We start from the raw sequence: 24,756 nt of genomic DNA on the forward strand, positions 1-24,756 counted from the left end.
GAAACCCCATCTCTACTAAAAATGCAAAATTATCTGGGTGTGGTGGCACAAGCCTGTAATCCCAATGACTTAGGAGGCTGAGGCATGAGAATCGCTAAAACTTGGAAGGCAGAGATTGCAGTGAGTAGAATTGTATCACTGAACTCCAGCCTGGTGACAGAGTGAGACCCTCTCAAAAAAATAAAAATACTTTAAAAAAAGATTTGACATCTTCTATTGTAATCTATTTCTAATGTAATCTGTTCCGTAGTGGTTGGTCACACTCCATCCTGCCTCAACCATAGTGCCTCAAACTAGTCCCGTGATAAGGTAGATGGGAAACTTAGAGTTCTAATAAAGACAAAATTTATTTGTATTAATGCAAACTGTAAAGAGCTGTCTAGGCATCCTCTTGATGCCACTTTTAGAGAGGCCGCTTCTCTAAAATAAGCAAATGAATAAGTAAAGAACACAATATCAAAAATCTTTAGAATTTTTAAAATTTAAACCCTTACCATACATAAACTTTTCTAAGTGAATAACTGAAATCTTTTGTGTAAAATTTAACATAGTTTTATGGTATGAATAGCCTTGTGTTTGCCAATCTATATATTTCTATTTAAAGTCCTAATTGTGTGTGTGTGTGTGTGTGTGTATTTATGAAAAATGGTTACCTTTGTAACAGAAAGTAAAATAATCAGTATCCAGCTGTTGAATCCAGAGAAGTCAAATTGTTGGTAGTCATGAGTCTAGTCTGAGGCATTACTACGTTTGAGGTAGGATTGAGTGTGACCAACCATTATGGGATAGATTAAGTCGGGACTAAACACACAATTCCAAGTGAATACAAAAAATGAAAATGTGTGTGTGTATATATACATATAATAAAATATATACATAGAGAGAAAGAACTGGGCAAGATAATTCTCCTTTTGGAGGCTATAAAGTAGTACCGAGAGCAGTATCTGAAAAGATTTGAATATTACTGTGTTTCGAAGAAGGGAAGATTTGGGGACTTTGTACAACTGCCTGCTTGGATAACTGCATAACTGACAACAAAACAGCCTAATAGTCGGTGGTACAAATTTACAGAGAGAAAATATTTAGTGCAATCTTTTTTTTTTTGAGACAGAGTTTCGCTCTTGTTACCCAGGCTGGAGTGCAATGGTGCGATCTCGGCTCACCGCAACCTCCGCCTCCTGGGTTCAGGCAATTCTCCTGCCTCAGCCTCCCGAGTATCTGGGATTACAGGCACGTGCCACCATGCCCAGCTAAGTTTTTGTATTTTTAGTAGAGACGGGTTTCACCATGTTGACCAGGATGGTCTCGATCTGTTGACCTCGTGATCCACCCGCCTCGGCCTCCCAAAGTGCTGGGATTACAGGCTTGAGCCACCGCGCCTGGCTGCAATCTATTTTTTAAATAATAGTTTGTCCTGTAAGAATCTGATTTTGTTAAATAAATCCGTGTTGAATTTCCCATACATTAAAAAGCAAGGTAGACTTTTTTCTCAAATGCATTCCACTCATGATACACTTTGTAAGTACTTACAGATCCTTTGTCTTAGAGAGTATTTCTTCTCAACGTTTGCTCGCTGTTAGAATGACTCCCTGTGTACTTTCCACTTACGTTTAGATTTTCTATTGGTTGTAACAATACGTGTTTCATGGAATAAAAAAGTGAAGACCATCTAGAGATGACAGTTTCATAATCCTACAGAGATAGTTTAGTCATAGCTTTCCTAATTCTGTTCCACCACTGGAGCTGTTAGCCGTATTTCGTTCTCTCAGATCCAGACCTTAAACACCCTACGGCCTTCGCGCCGGCCGGCATCACCAGGCAACTGGACCAGTGGTAACAGCGCAGCCAGAACTCACACACAGAGTTGTCTGGGTCACTTCCTTGACCAATCTTAGCCTGATCTTGGCGTTACGATCTGTTGGGTGTTGTCCAACAAAAGTATCCTCTTCCAGTGAGAATTCGCTAGGAGTGTCAAAACTTGTTTGCTTTTTGTGGGTGTGCTTGGCAGGCAACCCTCTTTTTCTCATTGCTACTTGATTTTTCTCAACCTCCTGATTGTGTCAGCAATTGTTGACTTTTTGGTGAGTGTGAGTCCCAATTTGACTTCTCCGGATGGAGTAACTGGATACTGACTTATTACATTCTGTTACAACGGTAACCATTTTTCTTGGTGACGAAAGTGATCTGGCGTCCTGCAATGTCATTTTACTCACACCGTGTGGAGTAGATGAATGGCTGCAAAAGCATGGTTGTGTTAGGGGGACAGTTCCTGGTCGGCAACTAGTGTATTTTCAAAAGGGTTTAAAATATTAACTTAGAGTTTTGGGAAGAAGAAAATGTACTTGACATCTGGGTCTCCAGGAGAATATATTTCATAAAAACAAGTAAATATATATCTTGAGTAAGTAATATAAATGCCTTGACTCTAGTAAATCAGGCAAAAATACTGGCTCTTGGATTTATGGTGTCTTAGGAGGATTTTTTTTTAAAGAGGATTTTCCTCATTCCAATCTTTCAAAAACATAATCCTTTAGATTTAAAGAGATTCACTGCTGTTTGAAAGGGGGTCTGAGCTGTTAAAGGTCTCTTGGGCAGCCAGCATGCCGAAGCCTCTGAGTAGGTATGTGAATCAGCAAGATGCTTTTTCCTTTTAGTTTCAGTGCAGTGGGTAAAGCCCTGACATATAAATCCAGTGAGAGTAGTAGATTGGAGATGAACATTATTTTAGTGAAAAAAACGATGAACAAGAGCTGTTAGCTTATTTCTTTGCCACATGAAGCACAGAACCAAGTAACAGTGCTGGGTAAGTATCCTTAAGGCACTTAAACGGTTGATGACCGACTAAAAATGCTAGACAAGTTTGCTACTGTTAGAAAACCATATTCGCTCACTTTGGGTGGCCTCTCTTGACTGGGGATTCTTACTGTGCTAGCTGTTAGCCTTGTGCAGCTGTACACTTGTAGCAAGATTGCACGTGAGACTCATGCTGTAACTCAGATGAGCGGAGGAAGTATGGTGGGTTCTGTCTATAAACAATATGATTTTAAAGATGAATTGTGGCACTTGATTTGGATACTACCCAGTCTTTCTTAGAGAAAAAATGCTTTTCTGTTAGAGTTTAATCAGGACCTAGGAGGGAAGGATTATGGTCTGTGCAAGCGCATGATGAGGCCAAAGAACTGAGGTCCATGGGTAAAATGCCCTTAGAGTCTCCTCTGGTTTTGGGGCAGTACCTTCATCTGCTTTTCCCCATGGGCTTTTGTAGATGAAACCTGTGGCTGATGTAACCACTGATCTGGTCTCTTTCAAATTGGCTTCTGCAGACTATAGGTCCTGAGAGTCTGAAGCATCCTGTAGCCCACTGCTCCTCCTTCCCCTCTCCGTCCCTGCTGCAGTGGGCCTTTTGGTTGGGCTACTCTGTTTTTGTTTTGTTTGTTTGTGTTTGAAATGGAGTTTCACTTGTTGCCCGGGCTGGAGTGCGATCTGGGCTCATCACAACTTCTGCCTCCCATGTTCAAGTGATTCCCTGCCTCAGTCTCTCCAGTAGCTGGGATTACAAGTATGAACCACCATGCCTGGCTAATTTTGTATTTTTAGTAGAGCTGGGGTTTTACTGTGTTGCCCAGGCTGGTCTTGAACTCCTGAGCTCAGGCAGTCCACCCGCCTCAGCCTTCCAAAGTGCTGGGTTTACAGGCGTGACTCACTGCACCTAGCCAATGGGGTACTCTTTTTCAGCTCAGAATCTACAACATGGAGAATGGATGGCCAAAAAAAGTGATTATCAGTGTTTCCAACTGTCTGACCCCATAACCCTACCAGATTTACTATGAGATGTCTTGCTTGAGGGAGGGAGGGGAAGCCCTGCCCTCCACAGCACCCTCCTTTCCTTACTGAGAGCTGTGACCACTGACGTTTTTGCCTTCTCCAAGTCAAAATGCCTAGGGTCTGGATTAGAATGACCAGCCATGCTGGTTTGCTCAGGACTGAGGGGGTTTTGCTGGATGTAGGACTTTCCTTTTTAAAATCTAGAGAATCTAGACAAACTGAAAAGAGTTGGTCACCCTCTTTCTCAATTCCAGCCTATTGAGTGATTCTCAATGGTAAAATGGGATATTTTCTCTATATACAGAGAGAACGCTATGGTCTAAATTCTTTTGGTCTTGTTAATGATACTCTGATGAGAGAGCAAATCTTTGTAAGATTTACTTCAAAAATGCTATTTATAAACATTAGAATCTCACTCTTCTAGAACTCTGTCCTCATCCCAGAAGAAGAAAATCTTAAGCCAGCTCTAGAATATATTATACATTTAGGAAAAATAGAGAAAATGTGAAAACTATCATTACATGAAAAACTCTCTTTGTAAGAATAGAATAAGCTTATCCTATATAACCCAAGCAGTGATTTTCAGAGTGCATTTCTGTGACAGCCAAGTTTTTAGTGAGCTGTTTCAGAGCTTTGATTCAGCTTTTACTAAGCAATATGTGCATATATCTTATATATATTTATATAGATGTGTACATACCTACATGTACATGTGTAGATGAATAAAAGCCTTTATTAAAAGCCAACACATGGCTAGGGATGGTTGCTCATGCCTGTAATACTAGCACTTTGAGAGGCCAAGGTGGGTGGATTACCTGAGCTCCAGAGTTCGAGACCAGCCTGGGCAACGTGAAACCCTGACTCTATTAAAACACACACACACACACACACACACACACACACACACACACACACGTACGTGTGGTGGCAGTGCATTCCTATAGTCCCAGCTACTTGAGAGGTTGAAGCAGGAGAATCACTTGAACCTGGGAGGTGGAGGTTGCAGTGAGCCAAGATTGCACCACTGCACTTCAGCCTGGGAGATAGAGTGAGACTGCATGTCAAAGAAAAAAAAAAAGGCAACACACTTGTAAAATAATAATATTTCTTTAAAAACTGCCAAATGGGACAAAGTAGCCTTTTCAGAATAATACATTTCTTTGGATTAGTACTTTATGCATGTTAATTTCTCTTGCCAGAACTTGGAACAAATCTCCTGTCATCTCATTCATAACTCTTCACATTTTAAATTACCAGTAGTGAATAGAGACCATTTTTTTTCTGGTTTATTTTATCTCTTGCATCCAGCATGACTCCAGGTCCATGGGAATATTTAATAACACTTTTCAAGTGAGTGAATTCTGAGGTTGCAATGTTTTGTCATTTGTAACTGTTTACCTGCAAAATTCAAAATTGCTCTATGTAGTATGCATGCAAAGCAAAAAACTGAAGCAAGTGGGAAATGAGGATGTTAATACTGTAATGTTTGTAATGGCTCTTTGAAGGATTATTTCTTTTTCTTGTTTTTTTTTTTTTTTTTCTGAGACAGAGTTTCACTCTTGTTACCCAGGCTGGAGTGCAATGGTGTGATTTCGGCTCACCGCAACCTCTGCCTCCTGGGTTCAGGCAGTTCTCCTGCCTCAGCCTCCCAAGTAGCTGGGATTACAGGCATGCACCATCATGCCCAGCTAATTTTTTGTATTTTTAGTAGAGACACGGTTTCACCATGTTGACCAGGATGGTCTCGATCTCTTGACCTTGTGATCCACCCGCCTTGGCCTCCCAAAGTGCTGGGATTACAGAATTATTTATATTCTGTGAACTTCGTGGCCTCAATACAGGAATAGTTTCTATGACTTAGCAAGGGTTCAGTAAATTGTTTTCAATTAGTGAAACTGGTATCCACTGGTTGCAATACTTATAGTCAACTGTGATGAGTGACGGCCCCACAGATGTACATTTCCTGTCTTGGAACCTGTGACAGTTATCTTACATGGCAAGGGGGAAGTAAGAGTGCAGATGTAAATAAGATTGCTGATCAGGTGACCTTAAAATAAGGACATTTTTATGGATTATCCAGGTGGGCCCAGAGATGTAATAAGAAATGTTCTTACATGTGGAAAAGAAAGGCAGAAGAATCAGTGATAGAATGGGAGAAAAACTTGACTAGCATAGCTGGCTTTGCAAAGGGAGGGGCACGCACAACCCAAGGAATGCCGGCTGCTACAAAAGGCGTGAAAGGAAGTCTTGCGTGGAGCCTCCATAAGGAAAGCAGCCCGGGGGCACTTGATTTTAGCCTGGTAAGCCATGCTTTGGACTTAGGACCTCCAGAACTGTCATGTAATAAATCTGTGTTTTCAGACACGAAGTTTGCAGTGATTTGTTATGGCAGCAGTGGGATTGGGATATATCATCAAAACAGCAATATATCATTGTTCTCATTTTTTTAATAAGTAAATGTTTTAAGTTGGAACTTAGACACTAATTGTATAATGCCACTCATGTTTTATTTTGTGTCACTCACTAGATTGCAATAAAAGGGTTCTTTTTAGGCTAAAAATTATAATTTTTATATAAAAAAGGTACAATAGAACTAGCTGTTAAAGTTTTTAAGTACGTTTTCTCCAACTTAGGTTTATTAAACATCTTGAGTATCTTAAAAATAATTTTTAGAAAATCTTTTTTTTTTTTTTTTTTGACAGAGACTCACTTTGTTACCCAGACTGGAGTGCAGTGGTGTGATCTCTGCTCGCTGCAACCTCTGCCTCCCAGGTTCACGTGATTCTCTAGCCTCAGCCTCCCAAGTGGCTGGGATTACGGTCATGTGCCACAATGCCCAGTTAATTTTTTTCTTTTTAGTAGAAATGGGGGTTTTACCATGTTGCCCCTGTTGGTCTCGAACTCCTGAACTCAGGCAATCCTCAGCCTTCCAGAGTGCTAGGATTACAGGCATAAGCCACTACTCCAAGCCTAAAATCTTTTTTTAATTACAAAATTAATTACCAAAGTAATGTTAACTGTCGAATATTTGGTCAAGCAAAAAGAAGACCCTCTGTAACTCCAGTACCTTTCCCATCCAAATATAACCACTGTCAATATTTTTGTGCATATTTATCTAGCTGTTTTGAAATGTTTCTATCTGTACTTTTTTTTTGCAAAATTGATATCTTACGTATGACTTTAGTCAATTTTTTCTTAACATTTCATAAATGCTTTTCCACATTAAACATTTCTTTATGATATAGTTTTAACACTTGGATGGCATTTCATTACGCAAAAGTTACATGACCTAATTTTGTAATATTTAGGTGGTTTTGTGAAAAGTTTTTAGCTTCCATGTGCTTATTCTACAAACGTTCAGATAAATAAAAGGAAAATGAAATAATGTCGAACCAGAAATAATTACTGTTATCACCTCATTTTACATTCACAAAAATTAAGTGTGTGAATAACCATGTATCTGTTGTCTCAGAATATGTAGTTCATGGCATTAAATATTTCTACAACGTCATTTTAAAAGGCTATTTAGTATTTTATTTATTGTGACTTAATAAACCAACATACTGTTAGCTGTTTAGTTTGTTTACAACCAAATCCTTATTTATTTTTGAGATGGAGTTTCACTCTTGTTGCCCATGCTGGAGTGCAATGGCATGGTCCTGGCTCACTGCAATCTCCGCCTCCCAGGTTCAAGTGATTCGCGCCTGCCTCAGCTTCCCCAGTAGTTGGGATTATAGGTGTGCACCACCATGACTGGCTTTCTTTCTTTCTTTTTTTTTTTTTTTTTGTATTTTTAGTAGAAACGGTTTCACCACGTTAGCCAGGCTGGGCTCAAACTCCTGACCTCAGATTATCTGCCTGCCTTGGCCTCCCAAAGTGCTGGAATTACAGGCGTGAGCCACCAAGCCAGGTCACAAATCTTATTCACATTTAACTTGCTTTTCTTGTGATAACTTTAGAAAAGTGAAATTTACATGTAAAGAAGATATTTAAATTTCAAGGCCTTGGACTTGTACTTAGGAAATGAACCTCAATGAACTGAACAGATTTGCATTCTGATTATTTAGGAATAAACATGTAGATTAATTACCACCTGTATATGAAAATCAAATCTAATTGTTTTGATTTGCTTCTTCATAAATATTACACTATTAAGGTTTGTTTTTTCTTCCCCCCTCCACAAACTGCCTTCCTGTAGACTTTGTTCATTTTAGGCTGGGATAGACAATTAGATTAATTTTTTTCATACATTTACATTTTGCCTCAGTTTCATAATTCTTATTGGAAAGTGAAGCCTTTAAATTTTACGTATCCAAATACATAAATCTTATTTTTAAAGGTTTTTTCCTTGGTTATCTTATGCAGAAAGAAAGCTTTTGTTTGTTGTAATATAAATATTCGCCAGTTTTTATTGCTGGTGTTTTTGTTTAATTCAACTCATTAACCAAATGTTTTTGTTGGATATGGACTTAGTTGAAGATCTGGCTTATTTTCTCCACATGATTAACTCATTGCCCACTTATTAATTTATCTGCTTAGATTTGTAATGTCACTTTATGCTATAGTGTCACATAATTTCTCATAAATACTAGGGCCTGAAGGGCTCTTTATTCTGTTTTGTTGGTTTAGCTCTCTTTCCTTGAGCTAGCATTTTATTGTACTCATAAATAATATTTTGAAAATGTTGATAGGCCCTTAAAAGGAAGTATATTTGGGATGTGTAGGAACTAAAATTAGAAATATTAAAGTTTAGTAGATATTAAATCATCCTTATTAGTTGTAGTTTTCTAATCCTCTCCTCCTTACTTTTGGCCACTTGCTGTGTGCCGGAGGATGATGTGTCTCATATTCCTGTGCTTCTGTCAGCTTTTTGAGTGCATTTGCTTTTTGTACTTTGATGCCTGTGATCTGATACGTAGACATTCAGGACACGTCATTCTTACAGATTATACTTTAATTAATATAAAACAATCCTCTTTATGACATAAAATATCTGTCTCTTGAATTCAACTTCTTCTGATATAGATATTGTACTCTATCATTCTAATATCTTCACCTTGCACTTTTCATTTTCTTTGTTTTGCCTTAAATTGTTTCTTCTAAGTGATGGTTTATTTTTTTACATAGTCATCAAATTTGTATTTTAAAAAGACAATCTAATTCTTGTACATGTATAATCATGCACAAGATAGAAGTAATGTGTTTATCTTTTCTACTTTACCTTAAAATAATGAGTAGCACTTTTTTTGATCTTTTGTCAAATAAACTGAACGTTCTTAAGTCAGTAAAACTACAAGTGAGCGCAGCAGCGTATTACAGACGTAAAGAGCAAGTACACAAGAGCTCTCACAAGTTGGGTCACGATATGTTCTGGACTGAAACCTCATTTATGAGCCTGTAAGTTAAACAGCTGGACCTTTAACAAACCAAATACCTAGGTGTTAGTGTCAGTTGGTGTTCATATGTTTTATTCTATTCCAGTGTCACAGGTATCCATCTACTGCATCTCTACTGGACTGAGGTATAATCTTTCCTTGCCTCCCTGCTCTTTTTCTGGTATTTACCAATTCGCACATGTGAAACTAGAATTTAGAAGGTGCATTTTGATCAGTGTTCTTCCTGTGTGGAGTCTGGCTACATTAGAAACACTTTATCCCAGGATGCGTCAGATCAGTGTCAGTGCATAATTAATATGTACAGGTACTTCCTAATATTTTGGTTTCTTGAAGGTATACCTATAGATTTTAAGTATTGGCTTCACCCTTTCTCTGGCTGCCTAAAAGATGAATATACCTCAGTATACAGACTGAGTACTAACTTAGCTCTGAGGTTGGAAGGCAAGAGTGAGAATGTGTGTGTGTATAGCTACTAGCTGTGATTCTCATTACACCTTCAAATCTCTCATAATTAGTAGACAATCTTCGGAGATTCCAGCAAAGGCGGTGTTCTCATTCTACTCCCTGCTTACCCCATTATTTAGTGCACTTAAGAAAATCTTTTTCTGAATCTTTAAAAGTATTTCGCTGAATAATTCCTAACCAAGGTTCATTTTGGTCTGGGTCTTGGCTTTCTCACTTCTTCATTATTCCTGGATGACTGGAAGAGCTGTCTGTCCATATTTTCTTCTCTTCCCAGCCTAGTCTGCCTTACACACAGCTGTCAAGCTAATGTTCTTAAAGTTTCTAATGGTGTTTATTCAGTGTATCCATGCCACCATTGGGTTCCAGTTTTTACTTGATCCTTTTCTACTATAACCAGACTGACCTGCTTGCTGTGTTCTAAATATTCCTGTTTTTCTACCTCTGTGATTTCAGTTGTTGTCCTCTTTACCTGGAATGCAGGTTCCTTCTTTCTCCTTCTCCTTTGCTGACTGTTGACATGTCTGTCTAGACTTCGAGTCTGGTCTCTGCAGACCCTACTTGAGAAAACGTTCTTGGCTTCTCTGCATGTGACCCTGCTCTCCTTTGCTGTTAGGCAGCCCTCTGTCCTCGTGTGACTCGTGTCTTCCTCCACCTAACATTACCATCATTTGGTTACTAATCTATTCCCACCCCATCTGTCTGTTTCCTGCCTTAGTTCCTGGTACCATTTTACAAGTAAGTTACTGTTGAGTTGAAACTAGGACATGTGGAAAGTTTGCCCAGTTGTGATCATGAGTTGCCATGTGATTTGAGTAGTCATTTAGCACCTCCGTGCTTCTGCAAAATGCCATGTAAAATGGAAGCCGAGATGGAGCTCATCAGTCTACTTCCAAAGGGTGTGATCATTTTGCTCTTTGACAGACTTTCATCAAAATGTTAAAATGAACTTTCCCTCTTCAACTTTATTAGCCATTGTCTAGTAACTTTTCTTCCTCTTCCTAGGATAGATTTTCCAGAAGTTCCCCATTTTCCTGTGATTTCATTTTTTCTTTGTCCTCTTTAGAATTAGTAGCATCACTGCAACATAAGAACTTTTGTAAACCTCTTTTTTTAGGATTGCGATCCTGACTTTATATAAGTGGAAACTTTGGAGTGGGGATTTTACAGAAGGTTATCTCCAGTTCCAGAAGGATGACCCAGTACTCATGGGTCATCTACTTCTACTCCTGTAGCCCATGATAAAATAATTCTCCATGTTTGATAGTGGTTGAATGACTTGATCCTTTCTCTTTTATACTTTCACTCGGGCTCCAAGGAGACACATTTTTCATAATTTATTTTTCCTGTTTGGCAACTTCTGTTTGCTTTTTAACTTCCCTACTGTGTAAGTTACTTCCCTTTTCCTGGGTGAAGCCAAAGACTCTTCACAGCATGTTAAGTTCTCAATCCTATTTTCCAATTAAAAAATGATGCAGCAGATATGCTGATGGATAAGCCCTATTATTTTTCCGTTGGTAGCCTTCCGACCTTCCTGCAGGTTTCAGAGGTTCCTGTCATCTTAAGGTTTGGGTGTTGGCTATGGTGTATTTTATCAAAATTCAAACTGGCATCTGTTTAGTTTGTAAATGGTGAATTGACAGTAATCATAAATGCTAATGTTACTTATTTTCCTTATATGATTACTGATGAAGGAGTATTTGATTTCAATGTGTATTACTTTAGAAGACTTGATAAATTGTTTCTGATTGAATGTCCTCTCTTCAATGAATATATTCCCTATGAAGGGAAGTGAAAGTTGAGAAGGGACGGCAGTGTTTGTTGTGACAGGTAAGATTTGTTTTAAGTGCTTCCTATGTGCTATCTCAGTTGGTGCCATATGGCACTTTTAAGATAAGAAGATGGAAAGAAAGGAGTTGGGAAATTCTTTTTATAACTACTTGTAGCTGAAGTATACTTCTGGCTGAATTTTATAAAAATATACTTCTAGCTGAGCTTTATAAAAATATGAAAAGGTAAAACTAGTGAGTCTGTAATTGTGTCAAATGAAATTATTTTTCTCTTTCTGGTTTCTATACATATATAGACAGAGAAGACACTTTCTTTCAGAAAACTTTGAAAAATTTATCCAAATTAGCGATTTCACTTTATCAATATTCCATAATAATTTGAGATCAGGGACGTGAACCTTCACTCACTTTGTGTACAGAATAACTCTTCTTTGTTCTAATAGTTGTTTACCCTTTCTGCTTGTGAGAAGATGTGAGAATTGAGAAACCAAGCTCACAAACCTGTCTGCCTTGAGACTCAATCCTTTGTTTTAATGTCTCTCGGTGTACGGAGACAACTCACTTTAGAGTCATCTGAGGCATTTGTTGTATTCCTGGGTGGTTGCTGAGATACACTAAACCACGGTCTCTTGGGGTAGTGATCGGGAATCTGCCTTACAGTAAGTAGGCAGATTGTGAAACCAGAAGCACCACAGATTTAGTTTCATTTTAAAAAGGAAATCTCCATGTTTTCTCTTCCCCTATGACTAAGGGCACTGGAGGAATTTAGTCTAGATATGTCTTGAAATTTTGGTAGCCTTATGTATTCAAACAGTTTCTGTGGATGGAAAAATTAGTTTTTGTATGTCACTGTTCACTTCAAAGGGGTGAGAACTATTAACAGTATTAATTGAATGACTTTCATATGCCAGGTATTCTGTCAAAGCAGTGGCAAGCCCAGGGTCATGGGCTGTGGATGACAATCCTAAGAGCAAGGATATGTCGGTCCCTGGCTCTTGCCTTGTCTGTCATTGTTTTTGGGACACTGCATAGAATAAAGAACTCGAGGGTGAAGTTAGGGTTAATTTTCAGACCTAACTCCATCACTTACTATGTCTAGTTGTGGAATCATTTTGTTGTTCATATGTGTATACATCTCTAAATCGGGGTTAACCACAGATTCTCTAAAAATTAGATGATACATGTACGATGCTCAGCATCATTTCTGTCTCATTTTAAGCCCTCCATCTTAGAGAAGAGCAGGAAAAGAGAGATTAGTTGATTACAGAAACCGAAGAATCCTCATGAACCAGATGATACCAACTAACATGATGGAAGTAGACAGTTTATGCAACTCTCCTCATTGTAGCACCTTTAGCAGCTCATCTTCATTTTATCTTAACAATGTAAAGATCAGCACATAGTCAGAGATGGAAGAGAATCCCTAAATTCTCACTCTGACCTCTATTCAGAAAGATTCATTCTAGGGGTTTTATTTATTTTACTTTTAAGTTCTGGAATACATGCACTGACCATGCAGGTTTGTTACATAGGTATACATGGCCATGGTGGTTTGCTGCACTTATCAACCCATCATCTAGGTTTTAAGCTCTACATGCATTGGTATTTATACTAATGCTCTCTCCCCCCTTGCCCCCACCCCACTACAGGCCCTCGTGTGTGATGTTTCCCTCCCTGTGTCCATGTATTCACATTGTTCAGCTCCCACTTATGGGTGAGAACATGTAGTGTTTAGTTTTCTGTTCCAGTGTTAATTTGCTAAGGATGATGGTTTCCAGCTTCATCGGTGTCCCTGTAAAGGACATGAACTCATTTATGGCTGCATCGTATTCCATGGTGTATGTGTGTCACATTTTCTTTATCCAGTCTATCATTGATGGGCATTTGGGTTGGTTCCAAGTCTTTACTGTTGTAAATCCTGCTGCAGTAAACATGTGTTCATGTGTGTTTATAGCAGAATGATTTGTAATACTTTGTGTGTATACCAAGTAATGGGATTGCTGGGTCAAATGGTATTTCTGCTTCTATATCCTTGAGAAATCACCACACTGTATTCCACAATGATTGAACTAATTTATACTCCTACCAACAGTGTAAAGTGTTCCTATTTCTTCACATCCTCACCAGCATTTGTTGGTTGCAGACTTTTTATTGATTGACATTCTAACTGGTGTGAGATGGTATCTCATTGTGGTTTTGATTTGTATTTCTCTAACCATAGGTGAGATTTTTAAAATGTTTTTTTGGCTGCATAAATGTCTTCTTTTGAGGTGTATCTGTTCATATCATTTACCTACTTTCTGATGAAGTTGTTTTTTTCTTGTAATTATTTTGTTTCTTGTAGATTCTGCATATTACACCTTTTTCAGATTGATAGATTAAAAAATTTTCCCCCATTCTGTAGGTTGCCCGTTCACTCTGATGATATTTTCTTTTGCTGAGTAGAAGCTCTTTAGTTTAATTAGATCCCATTTCTCAATTTTGGCTTTTGTTGCAGTTGCTTTTGGTGTTTTAGTCATGAAGTCTTTGCCCATGCCTATGTCCTGAATGGCATTGCCTAGGTTTTCTTCTAGGGTTTTTATAATTTTAGGTTTTATGTTTAAGTCTTTAATCTATCTTGAGTTAATATTTGTATAAGGTATAGGGAAGGGGTCCAGTTGCAGTTTTTTGCATATGGCTAGTCAGTTTTCCCAGCATCATTTATTAAATAGGGAATCCCTTATTGTTTGTTTTTGTTGGGTTAGTTGAAGATCAGGTGATTGTAGATATGCAGTGTTATTTCTGAGGCCTTTATTGTGTTCCATTGGTCTATATATGTTTTGGTACCAGTACCATGCTGTTTTGATTACTGTAGCCTTGTGGTGTAGTTTGAAGTCGGGTAGCGTGATGCTTCCAGCTTTTTTCTTTTTGCATGGATTGTCTTGGCTATAGGAGTTATTTTTTGGTTCCATATGAAATTTAAAGTAGTTTTTCTCATTCTGTGAAGAAATTCGATGGCAGCTTGATGGGAATAGCATTGAATCTATAAATTACTTTGGGCAGTATAGCCATTTTCATAATATTGATTCTTCCTATCCATGAGCATGAGATGTTTTTCCATTTGTTTGTGTCTTCTCTTATTTCCTTGAGCAGTGATTTGTAGTTCTCCTTGAGTAAGTCTTTCATGTGCCTTGTAAATTGTATTCCTAATTATTTTATTCTCTTTGTAGCAATTGTGAATGTGAGTTCACTCATGATTTGGCTCTCTGCTTGTCTTATTATTGGTGTATAGGAATGCTTGTGACTTTGCACGTTGATTTTGTATGCTGAGACTTTGCTGAAGTTGCTTATCAGCCTAAGGAGATTTTGGGCTGAGATGATGGGGTTTTCTAAATATATAATCATGTCATCTGCAAACAGATACTTTGACTCCTTTTCTCCTATATGAATTCCCTTTATTTCTGTCTCTTGCCTGATTGATCTGGCCAGAACTTCCAATACTATGTTGAATAGCAGTGGTGAGAGAGGGCATCTGTGTCTTGTACCAGTTTTCCAGGGGAATGCTTCCAGCTTTTGCCTCTTCAGTATGATATTGTCTGTGGGTTTTACATAAATAGCAATTCTTATTTTGAGATATTTTCCATCAATACCTAGTTTATTGAGAGTTTTTAGCATAAAGCGGTGTTGAATTTTATTGAAGGCCTTTTCTGCATCTATTGAGATGTTCATGTGGTTTTTGTCATTGGTTCTGTTTATGTGATGGACTATGTTTATTGATTTGCTTATGTTGAACCAGCCTTGCATTTATGGGGATGAAGCTGACTTGATTGTGGTCGATAAGCTTTTTGATGTGCTGCTGGATTTGGTTTGCCAGTATTTTATTGAGGATTTTCACATTGGCATTCATCAGGGATATTGGCCTGAAATTTCCTTTGTTCCTTTCCTGTTGTGTCACTGCCAGGTTTTGGAATCAGGGTGATGCTGGCCTCATAAAATGAGTTAGGGAGGAGTCCTTGTTTTTCTATTGTTTGGAACAATTTCAGAAGGAATGGTGCCAGCTCCTCTTTCAACCTCTGGTAGAATTTGGGTGTGAATGCATTTGGTTTTGGCTTTTCTGGATTGGTAAGCTATTAATTATTGCCTCAATTTGAGAATTTGTTTTTGGACTATTCAGGGATTAGTCTTGGGAGGGTGTATGTGTCCAGAACTTACCATTTCTTCCAGATTTTCTAGTTCATTTGCGTAGAGGTGTTTATAGTATTCTCTGATGGTAGTTTGTATTTCTGTGGGATCAGTGATGGTATCCCCTTTATCATTTTTTTTGTTGTGTGTCTGCTTGCTGCTTCTCTCTTTTCTTCTTTATTCGTCTAACTAGTGGTCCATCTATTTTGTAAATCTTTTAAAAAAAAAAAACAGCTCCTGGATTCATAGATTTTTTTTTTTTGAAATGTTTTTTATTTCTCTATCTCTTTAAGCTCTGCTCTGATCTTAGTTATTTCTCATCTTCTGCTAGCTTTTGAATTTGTTTACTCTTGCTTCTCTAGTTCTTTTAACTGTGATATTAGGGTGTCTATTTTAGATCTTTCCTGCTTTCTCATGTGGGCATTTAGTGCTGTAAATTTTTCTCTAGACACTGCTTTATCTCAGAGCTTCTAGTACGTTGTCTCTTTTTTCTTACTGGTTTCAAATAACTTACTTATTTCTGCCTTAATTTTATTTACCCAGTAGTCATTCAGGAACAGGTTGATCAGTTTCCATGCAGTTGTGCAGTTTTGAATGAGGTGTGAAGACAAGATTAGAGAATAAAGATTGAAAAGGAATGATAAAAGCCTCTAAAAAATATGGGACTATTTGAAAAGACCAAACCTATGACTGACCGGGGCCCCTGAAAGTGATGGGGAAAATGGTACCACGTTGGAAAACACACTTCAGGATGTTATCCAGGAGAACATCCCCAACCTAGCAAGACAGGTAAACATTTAAATTCAGGAAATACAGAGAATACCACAAAGATACTCCTTGAGAAGAGCAACCCCAAGACACATGATCATCAGATTTCCTAGGTTGAAACAAAGAAATGTTAAGGGAAGCCAGAGAGAAATGTCAGGTTACCTGAAAAGGGAAGCCCATCAGACTAACAGTGGATCTTTCTGCAGAAACCTTACAAGCCAGAATAGAGTTGGGGCCAATATTCAATATTCTCGAAATAATTTTCAACCCAGAATTTCATATCTAGCCAAACCATATTTCATAAGTGAAGGAGAAATAAAATCTTATACAGACAAGTAAATGCTGAAGGATTTTGTCACCACCAGGTCTGCCTTACAAGAGCTCCTGAAGGAAGCAGTAGATATTGGGGAGGGGGGGGGAACTGTTACCAGCCACTGCAAAAACATGCCAATTGTAAAGACCATTCACACCATGAAGAAACTGTATCATCTAGTATGCAAAATAAGCAGCCTCATGACTGGATGAAATTCACACATAACAGTATTAACCTGTAATGTAAATGGTCTGAATGCCCCAGTTAAACACACAGACAGGCAAATTGGATAAAGAATGAAGATCCATCAGTGTGCTGTATTCAGGAGACACATCTCATCTGCAAAGACACACACAGTCAAAGCGATAGAGGAATACTTAGCCAGCAAATGGAAAGCAAAAGCAGGAGTTGCAATCCTTGTCTCTGATAAAACAGAGTTCAAAGCAACAAAGACCGAAAAAGACAAAGAAGGGCATTACATAATGGCATTGGTAAATGCAACAAGAAGAGCTAACTACCCTAAATTATATGCACCCAATAATGGAGCACCCAGACTCATAAAACAAGTTCTTAGAGACCTACAAAGAGACCCAGCCTCCTACACATTAATAGTTGGAGACTTTAACACCCCACTGTCAATAATAGAGATTATTGAGACAGAAAATTCACAAGGATATTCAGGACTTGAATTCAGCTCTAAACCAAGTGGACCTAATAAATATCTACAGAACTGTCCACCCCAAATCAAAAGAATATACGCTCTTCTCATCACCACATAGCACTTATTCTAAAATTGACAACGTAATTGAAAGTAAAACACTTCTCAGCAGAAGAATGGAAAACACAAGAAACAGCCTCTCAGACCACAGTGCAATCCAATTAGAACTCAGAAATAAGGAACTCATTCTAGTGGTTTTTTTCTGGTTGTCTTACCTTCTTGTAGGCTTTGATGTCTGTCCTCATAAAATACCCATCTATTAATACCGGAAAATTCTTTAGAGATGTGGTATTCCTGACATTTTGGCATAAAGAATGTGTGTGTGGTCCATTTCCCAAAGTCCATCATCAAGTGAACTTCAAGATTTCATGTGTTGTAAAAATTCTTGCTATATCTAAATATACCACACTGGAAAAGCTTTCAAATATATTGGCATAACATGTCTGTTTTTTATTTCCTGCCATTGTTAATATGGGTTTCTGCTTTTCCTTTGTTAACTATCTACAGGTTTGTCTTTTTTATTGACCTTATTGAATAACTCACTTCGGATTTTACAGGAAATTTATATTTTTTTCAAATTTCAATAATGTATGCTCTTTATTTTTAAAGTTTGTCCTTTGTTTTTCTACCCTTCCTAAGTTCAACATTTTGCTCAAATTACCCTATTTTGGTTTTTTTTTGGTATTTCCTTATTCAAAGCCCTAAATTTCCCTTTTTATAACATACATTTTAAATTGTAATACTTTTGTTGTCATTCAATTTAAAAAATTTATTTTCATTTTTTTCAACATATGAAAATGTTCAACCCATATAATTGAATTTATGAAACTATCTGAGCTTTTTTATGATTTTCATTTTTATTGCATTTTGATCAGAGGCTGTGATCTGTATTTTACTGTATGATTGCATGTATATTATAATGACTTTCTGGTCAAGTCCTTGATCATTTGTCGTAATGATTCTATGAATTCTTGAAGACATTGCGTAATCTCGATTTGTTCAGTGTGGGCATACACACATACACACCATCTTCAAATGATCAAACTTGTAAATGTTTCTATTCAAATCGTCTAAATTCTGACCTCCTTTTTGTCTGCTTAATTTGTTAGTCTGAGAAAGAGAGGCCGAAATCTCCCACAGTAATTCTGGAATGGTCATGTTTTCTCACAGTTCTGGAAATTTATTCACTGTGTAGTGATAGACACATAGAGACTGTGCGAGAGACACAAGTTTCTCTTTCTGTCTTTTTACTTTCAACAATATTCTGTCATTATTTCCTAGATGTGTTTTTGAAATAAATATTATATAAATGAATGGCTTATTTAGCCTGAGGATCTGTTCATTCAAAAGGAAATTTAGTCTATTTAAATGTAGTATGTTCACAGGTATATTGTGATATTCTTTTGTATAATCTCTTTGCCATGCTTTTCTTTGCTGCTGCTTTTTCTCTTCTCCTTCCTCTATTTTTTTTTCCATTTTAAAACGTATTCCTGCCATCCAGTGTATTAACTAGGTTTTCTGTGTACTTCCTTTTCCTATTCTTCTATTCTGGTGGTTTGTAAGTTTTTAAAAATATTTTTGCTTTTAGTGTTCATCAGAATTTTAACTTGCATACTTAATAAAGTGTACCATGAATCACCATCTCCATTGTCATCCAAGAAGTTCAAGGACTTTAGAATACTTAAATTCCAAACTTCTTACCTCCCATGTTGTTTTTACTTTCATTCCACCTTATTTTTAAATCTTTTCTTTTTTTTGGTTACAGTTACATAGCTTCATCAAGAAGTTTACCAACATCTTAGTGCACCTGTGCCTTCTGCATTCCACTTCCTTCATCCGACTTCAAGTTCCTTCTTTGGTAAGTACATCTTTCATTACTTTCAGGAAGTATCAGTGGCTGGTAAGCTCTCTGTTTTCCTAAACATTCTTTTATATCTTATTTTTGAGTGATAATTTAGCTATGTGTAGAAATCTAAACTGGTATTTGATTTTCTTGAGTGTGTTGAAACTAATTATTCCATTGTCTTCTGAAAAGCAATTGTTGATGAGAAATCTGCATTCAACTATCATTTTTAAAATAGGAAAATGATTGTTTTCTCCTGTATTTCTGGATGAATAGAAAGCGTTCTTTCTGCCTCCCTGGGCCTATACAGTCAGTGCTCCTGGGTTCTCTGCCCTTACCTCATGAGCAAGGTTGCCTTTTAAATTTTCTAGCCTCATACAAGGTATCGGTCCTAAACTCTCAGACTTTGTGTAAACTGAGGCCATCCCGTCCTCAAAGGGGTTCTGAAGCCCTGGCTTCCCAGTCTGTAAGGCCCACTTATGGGCCAAACTTCCTATAGAACCTTGAAACACCAGCTCTGTCTTTCCATGCTGAGTTTTTATATTGCAACCTGAGAATTTCACTGCCTTTCTTCTTTCCACATCAGTTGTTTATTTTTATTTTTATTTTTGAGATGGTTTCACTCTGTCACCCACACTAGAGTGCAGTGGTGCAATCTTAGCTCACTGCAGCCTCCACCTCCCAGGTTCAAACGATTCTTCAGCCTCTGCCTCCCAAGTAGCTAGAATTACAAGCATGCACCACCAAGCCCAGCTAATTTTTGTAGTTTTTAGTAGAGACAGGGTTTCACCATGTTGGGCAGGCTGGTCTCAAACTCCTTACATCAAGTGATTTGCTCGCCTCAGCTTGCCTAAGTGCTGGGCTTACAGGCCTGGGCCCCTTTGCCCGGCCTGTTTATTTTGTTATAATATAATATTTTCATTAGCATTACTAGGTATTTATGGTGGAAGGGAAGCTCATAAAGATCAGTTTAGTCCATCATGATGTCAGAGAGCCCAAATATATTTTTAAACTCATATTTTCCTAATTATACATTATATCTTATATTAAGTGCTGTAACAATTTCCTTCAAAACTCTACATTTTGGGATTTAGTCTTTTCAGTGCTGGAATGTCATTCAGAGCAGGACAGGTCTTGGATGTTTTAAGACCCAATTGGACCTTAGTGGTATGATTGAGGAAGGTTCATGCAAAGAAGAGTTACTGTGTTAAAAATGTTTGTCAGCTGGGTGCAGTGTCTCATGCCTGTAATCCCAGCACTTTGGGAGACGAGGCCGGTAGATGATGAGGTCAAGAGATCGAGACCATCCTGGCCAACATGGTGAAGTCTCTACAAAAAATACAAAAGTCTGCTGGTCATGGTGGTGCTCACCTATAGTCCCAGCTACTCAGGAGGCTGAGGCAGAAGAATCACTTGAACCCAAGAGGTGGAGGTTGCAGTGAGCCAAGATTGTGCCACTGCACTCCAAGCTGGCAACAGAGTGTGAGACTTTGTCTCAAAAAACAAACAAAAAACCTTTGTCTTTCACAGTTCTGACAGAAAACAGATGGTTCACTCAAGTGTGATACTTAGAGAAAGAATAGAAAAGGTACTACTTAAAAAGTTGGGGCTGGAGAAACCACGTCCTGGTAAAGCACTGTGGTTAGCGTAGGAGAGAGTAGTTCCACCTCAAGGTCTTGAGGGAATCTGAGACCTTCTGGAGAGAGCTGTAGCTGTAGTTCCAGTTTCAGGAGAGGACTGCCTGACAGCAGCCATGGCCATAGCAGGGAGGAAGCAGGGCAGTAGTTGGGGTGAGGGTAACATGTATTCTGATCTCTCTCTCCCACCTTCTCATCTCCTGATGGTTCTGCTTATTGGTTGAACCAAAGAGGAGGTAGTGAACCAAAGAGCCCAGCTGATGCAATTATAGCATGAGTTTTAATCTTCTCCTTCTCATGTCTGAGATGGCAGCCGTTGCTACCAAAACTTCTGCTTAGAGATGTTGCTTTGGTTCCCCGACATGCAGAACACTGGAATCTCATGATGTCTAGGGCTGCCACTGGGACTAGAGGACAGGCTCTCATCCTATATCTTTTATCAGGGATCCGAACATTTCACCATAGAGTAAAAAAAGATTGCAGACAAATAGGCGTTAGGGCTAATGAGAGCTGTGAAAGTGGGGATCTTTTATTTTTGTTTATGAATTTTAGAAGTTGGAATTTTGATTAGGATTTGAATCTATGATCACTTTGGATAGTATTGACATCTTTATAAAATTGTGTATTATATCTCAACCCATAGTTTATCCATTTTTGCTAAAAAAGCTTTTACATAGCTTTCTATTATTGAAAATAATAAAGTTCTGGTTTTTTTTACAGTGTCTTCATTTTGTTTTCATTTCTGTTTAATATTTTTGATGCTAGAGTAAACATTGTTCCAAAAGTATAAATTCCATGTTCTATTTATATGAGGTATCTATAGAAGTCAGTTGCATAGAAGTAGAGGATGCAGCAGTGGTTTTATTAGTGGGTAGGGGGATGTGGAGCTGTTTAATGGGCAGGAAGTTTCAGTGATGCGAGATGGATAGACTCTAGAGACCTACTGAGCAACGTAGTGCCTACAGAGTGATGCAATGTTGTACACTTCAAAATTTAAGAGGGTAGAACCCATGTTGAGTGTTTTTACCATAGAAATAACCAGAGACACAGGATGGACTGGGAGGTGACGGAAATGTATATGACCTCGACTGTGATGATGGCGTCACAGGTATTTGCATCTGTTCAAACTTGTCCTATTGTGTACCTTACGTATGTGCAGTTCTTTTTATATCAGTTATACCCCAGCAAAACTGTTAAAATGTAAATAATACAGTTTTTATGGGTGTGGTAAAGAAATTGATTTAACTTTTAAAAAACTAGTTAATGTCCGCACACCAGCTAAACTCTTCCCTGTCTACTAATTTTTCCACTGAGTTTTTGGATCTTTCTTTTGGCAGTCATGTCACCCTTAACTTAGATGACAGCCTGGCTTCATCTTTTCCAATACTTACACCACTTTGAGGTTGTCTTTTTGTGGCTAGGACTTCCAGTCAAATGTTGAACACAAGCGGTAACGGGAATCCTTACCTTGTTGTAGATCTTTGAACTTTTAAAAAAAAGATAACCTCTGTCACTTTGTTTATATTTATAACTAATGAATGTTCAATAATTAAATGATTTTTTTCTGCTTCCACGTAGATAATGAAGTGATATTTCTTCTTTAATCTGTAAATGTTGTGAACCACATAAATGATACCCTAATGTCTAATTAAATTTGCATACCTGGGGTAAAACCAACAATTGTATAAAATGCATGTAATGATTTGGAAGTGTTTTCTATCTATATTTTGAAGTTATTTGTGTGTGATAAATGTTATGAAAGAAACTGTGTTGTGTAAACATTCAGCAGAAATCATGGAGCACACTTTTGGCCTTTTTGTGGAAATATAAATTACAATCAAGCTAGCTCCTTAATGTTTATAACAACTTATCTTCATCTTGATTGAATTTTGGTGAGTTACTTCTAGGAGTATGAGCATTTAATCTTGATTTTCAAATTTATTGGGAGAAAATACATTATTTACTCTTTCCACAAGTTTCTAATGTCCATTTTAAATTTCTGAATATAGTTTATTTGTACTTTTTTTCTGAGAAATTCTGTAATCTTCTCATTTTCATTTTGAATGCTTGGCTGCTCATTAATGTTTGTTAATTATCTGATATAAACACTTAACATGATACATTTATCTGGGTATTGCCTTAGTTACATCCCAAATATTCTGACATATAGAATTTTACTATTCTGTTATAAATATTTTTTATCTTTGTTAGTTTGCTAGGCGTTATCATAACAAAATACCATAGCTGGGTTGATTAACTAAGTAGGGTGGCAGCAAAGCCACTGTCTTGCTGTGTTCTCACATGACAGCAGGGGGGAACAAGTGCCATGGTGTTTGTACTTTGGAGGGCACTAATCTCATCATGAGAGTCTCACCGTCATGATCTCAACCTCATCAAAACCTGTTAACCTCCCAAAGGTGCCATCTCTGAATACCACCACCCTGGGGGTTAGAGATTCAACATAGGAATTTTATGGGGGTACAATTCAGTCCATAGCACTATCTTTATATATTTTTATTGACTCAACGAACCCTTAGAAGTTTCGGTTATATTGGTATATTCGTATATAGCTGAATATATGTGTTTACACATTTCATAGAGCATATGTTAAGCTGATTGTTTTATATCTTTTCTGCTTTTTTTTGGTTTGGTTTGTCATCACTGAATGATGTGTGTTTAGATTCCCACTACAAAGGAAAACTTGTCCGTGTCTTTGTTTTAGTTCTGTCAGTCCCATTTTCTGTATTTCATGTTATGGTATACATCTGCCTAATGTTACGTTTTCCAGATAATGTGGTGGTTATGCTTGTTCTGCATCTGTTCATGGTTATTCATTTTAAGTATACTTTGTTCGCTGTACACACAGATGCGTCAGCTTTTTTGTCAATATTTGTATTGTTAACATTTTTCTATGCTAACATCTTACTCTGCTTGTTCTTAATACTCTACTTCTTTTTGGTCCTTTTAAACCATATTTAGATAGATTTTTTTTTCTCATTCTGTTTCTCCCCCTTCAATAGCATGTAATTTATCTACTCTTTTGCCATTCTTACAATATTTGCTTGAGATAAAAGTACAAGTACACTTGTACTTATTGAAGCCAAATGTTAATCAATATGTTTAATCTTACACATCCAGAGAAAAGACTATGCCACTTAATTGTCTTTTTTTTTTTTTTTTTTTTTTTTTTGCAGAGACAGAGTCTCACTATGATGCTCAGGCTGGTCTTGAACTCCTGGGCTCAAGTTATTTTCCCACCTTGGCCTCCCTTTGTTCTGAGATTACAGACACGAGCCACCACACCTGGCTAAGACCATGTTAGACACTTTAACTGAGATTTCCCTGATCCTGATACATGTCCTAGATTGGTCTATATTTTATTTCTATTTTGTTTTTCTTTTAACCTCACTCATCAGGGATTGTTACTACTATATTATTCAGACAATTTTGTTTTGTTGACTTACCCACATATTTTTGAGTTTCCTATTACATCTCAGATACTAGTAGGAGGTTTATATTTTTCTTCTGCCTGTAAAATGTCTTTTAGAAAGAGTCTGTTGGTATTAAACTCTCTTGGGGCATTGGGCTGAAACATGTTGATTATCTTTCTATCCCTGTATGACCTCCTCGTTTCTGATAACACTTTTTTTCATGGCTAGTTAAACTTACAGTGTGTGTGTACATGTGTGGATGCAGACATTTTCTTCTTGCTGAGCAGTTACCTTTTCAAATTTTTATAATGCAGTTTCCTTAAATCAGTAATAGAGATGAATTGACATAGATTTTTTGAAAATCTTTTATGTTAAATATATCTCAATCCAAAATGTGACACCGTTGCACTTT

The 24,756-nt window shown here is 37.5% G+C and overlaps 1 protein-coding gene across 1 annotated transcript in view; it reads left to right on the top strand.

Moving 5' to 3' along the window:
* The window catches only part of LOC128930066 (uncharacterized), a 332,066-nt gene that overhangs the window by 50,758 nt on the left and 256,552 nt on the right, over positions 1–24,756 (top strand). Inside the window, exon 4 of the mRNA XM_078355193.1 lies at positions 19,199–19,291. Coding sequence (XP_078211319.1) covers positions 19,199–19,291 — 93 coding nt within the window. The remainder of the gene's footprint in view (positions 1–19,198; positions 19,292–24,756) is intronic.

The sequence above is a fragment of the Callithrix jacchus genome, chromosome 18 (assembly GCF_049354715.1).
Source record: "Callithrix jacchus isolate 240 chromosome 18, calJac240_pri, whole genome shotgun sequence".
Lineage (NCBI taxonomy): Eukaryota > Metazoa > Chordata > Mammalia > Primates > Cebidae > Callithrix > Callithrix jacchus.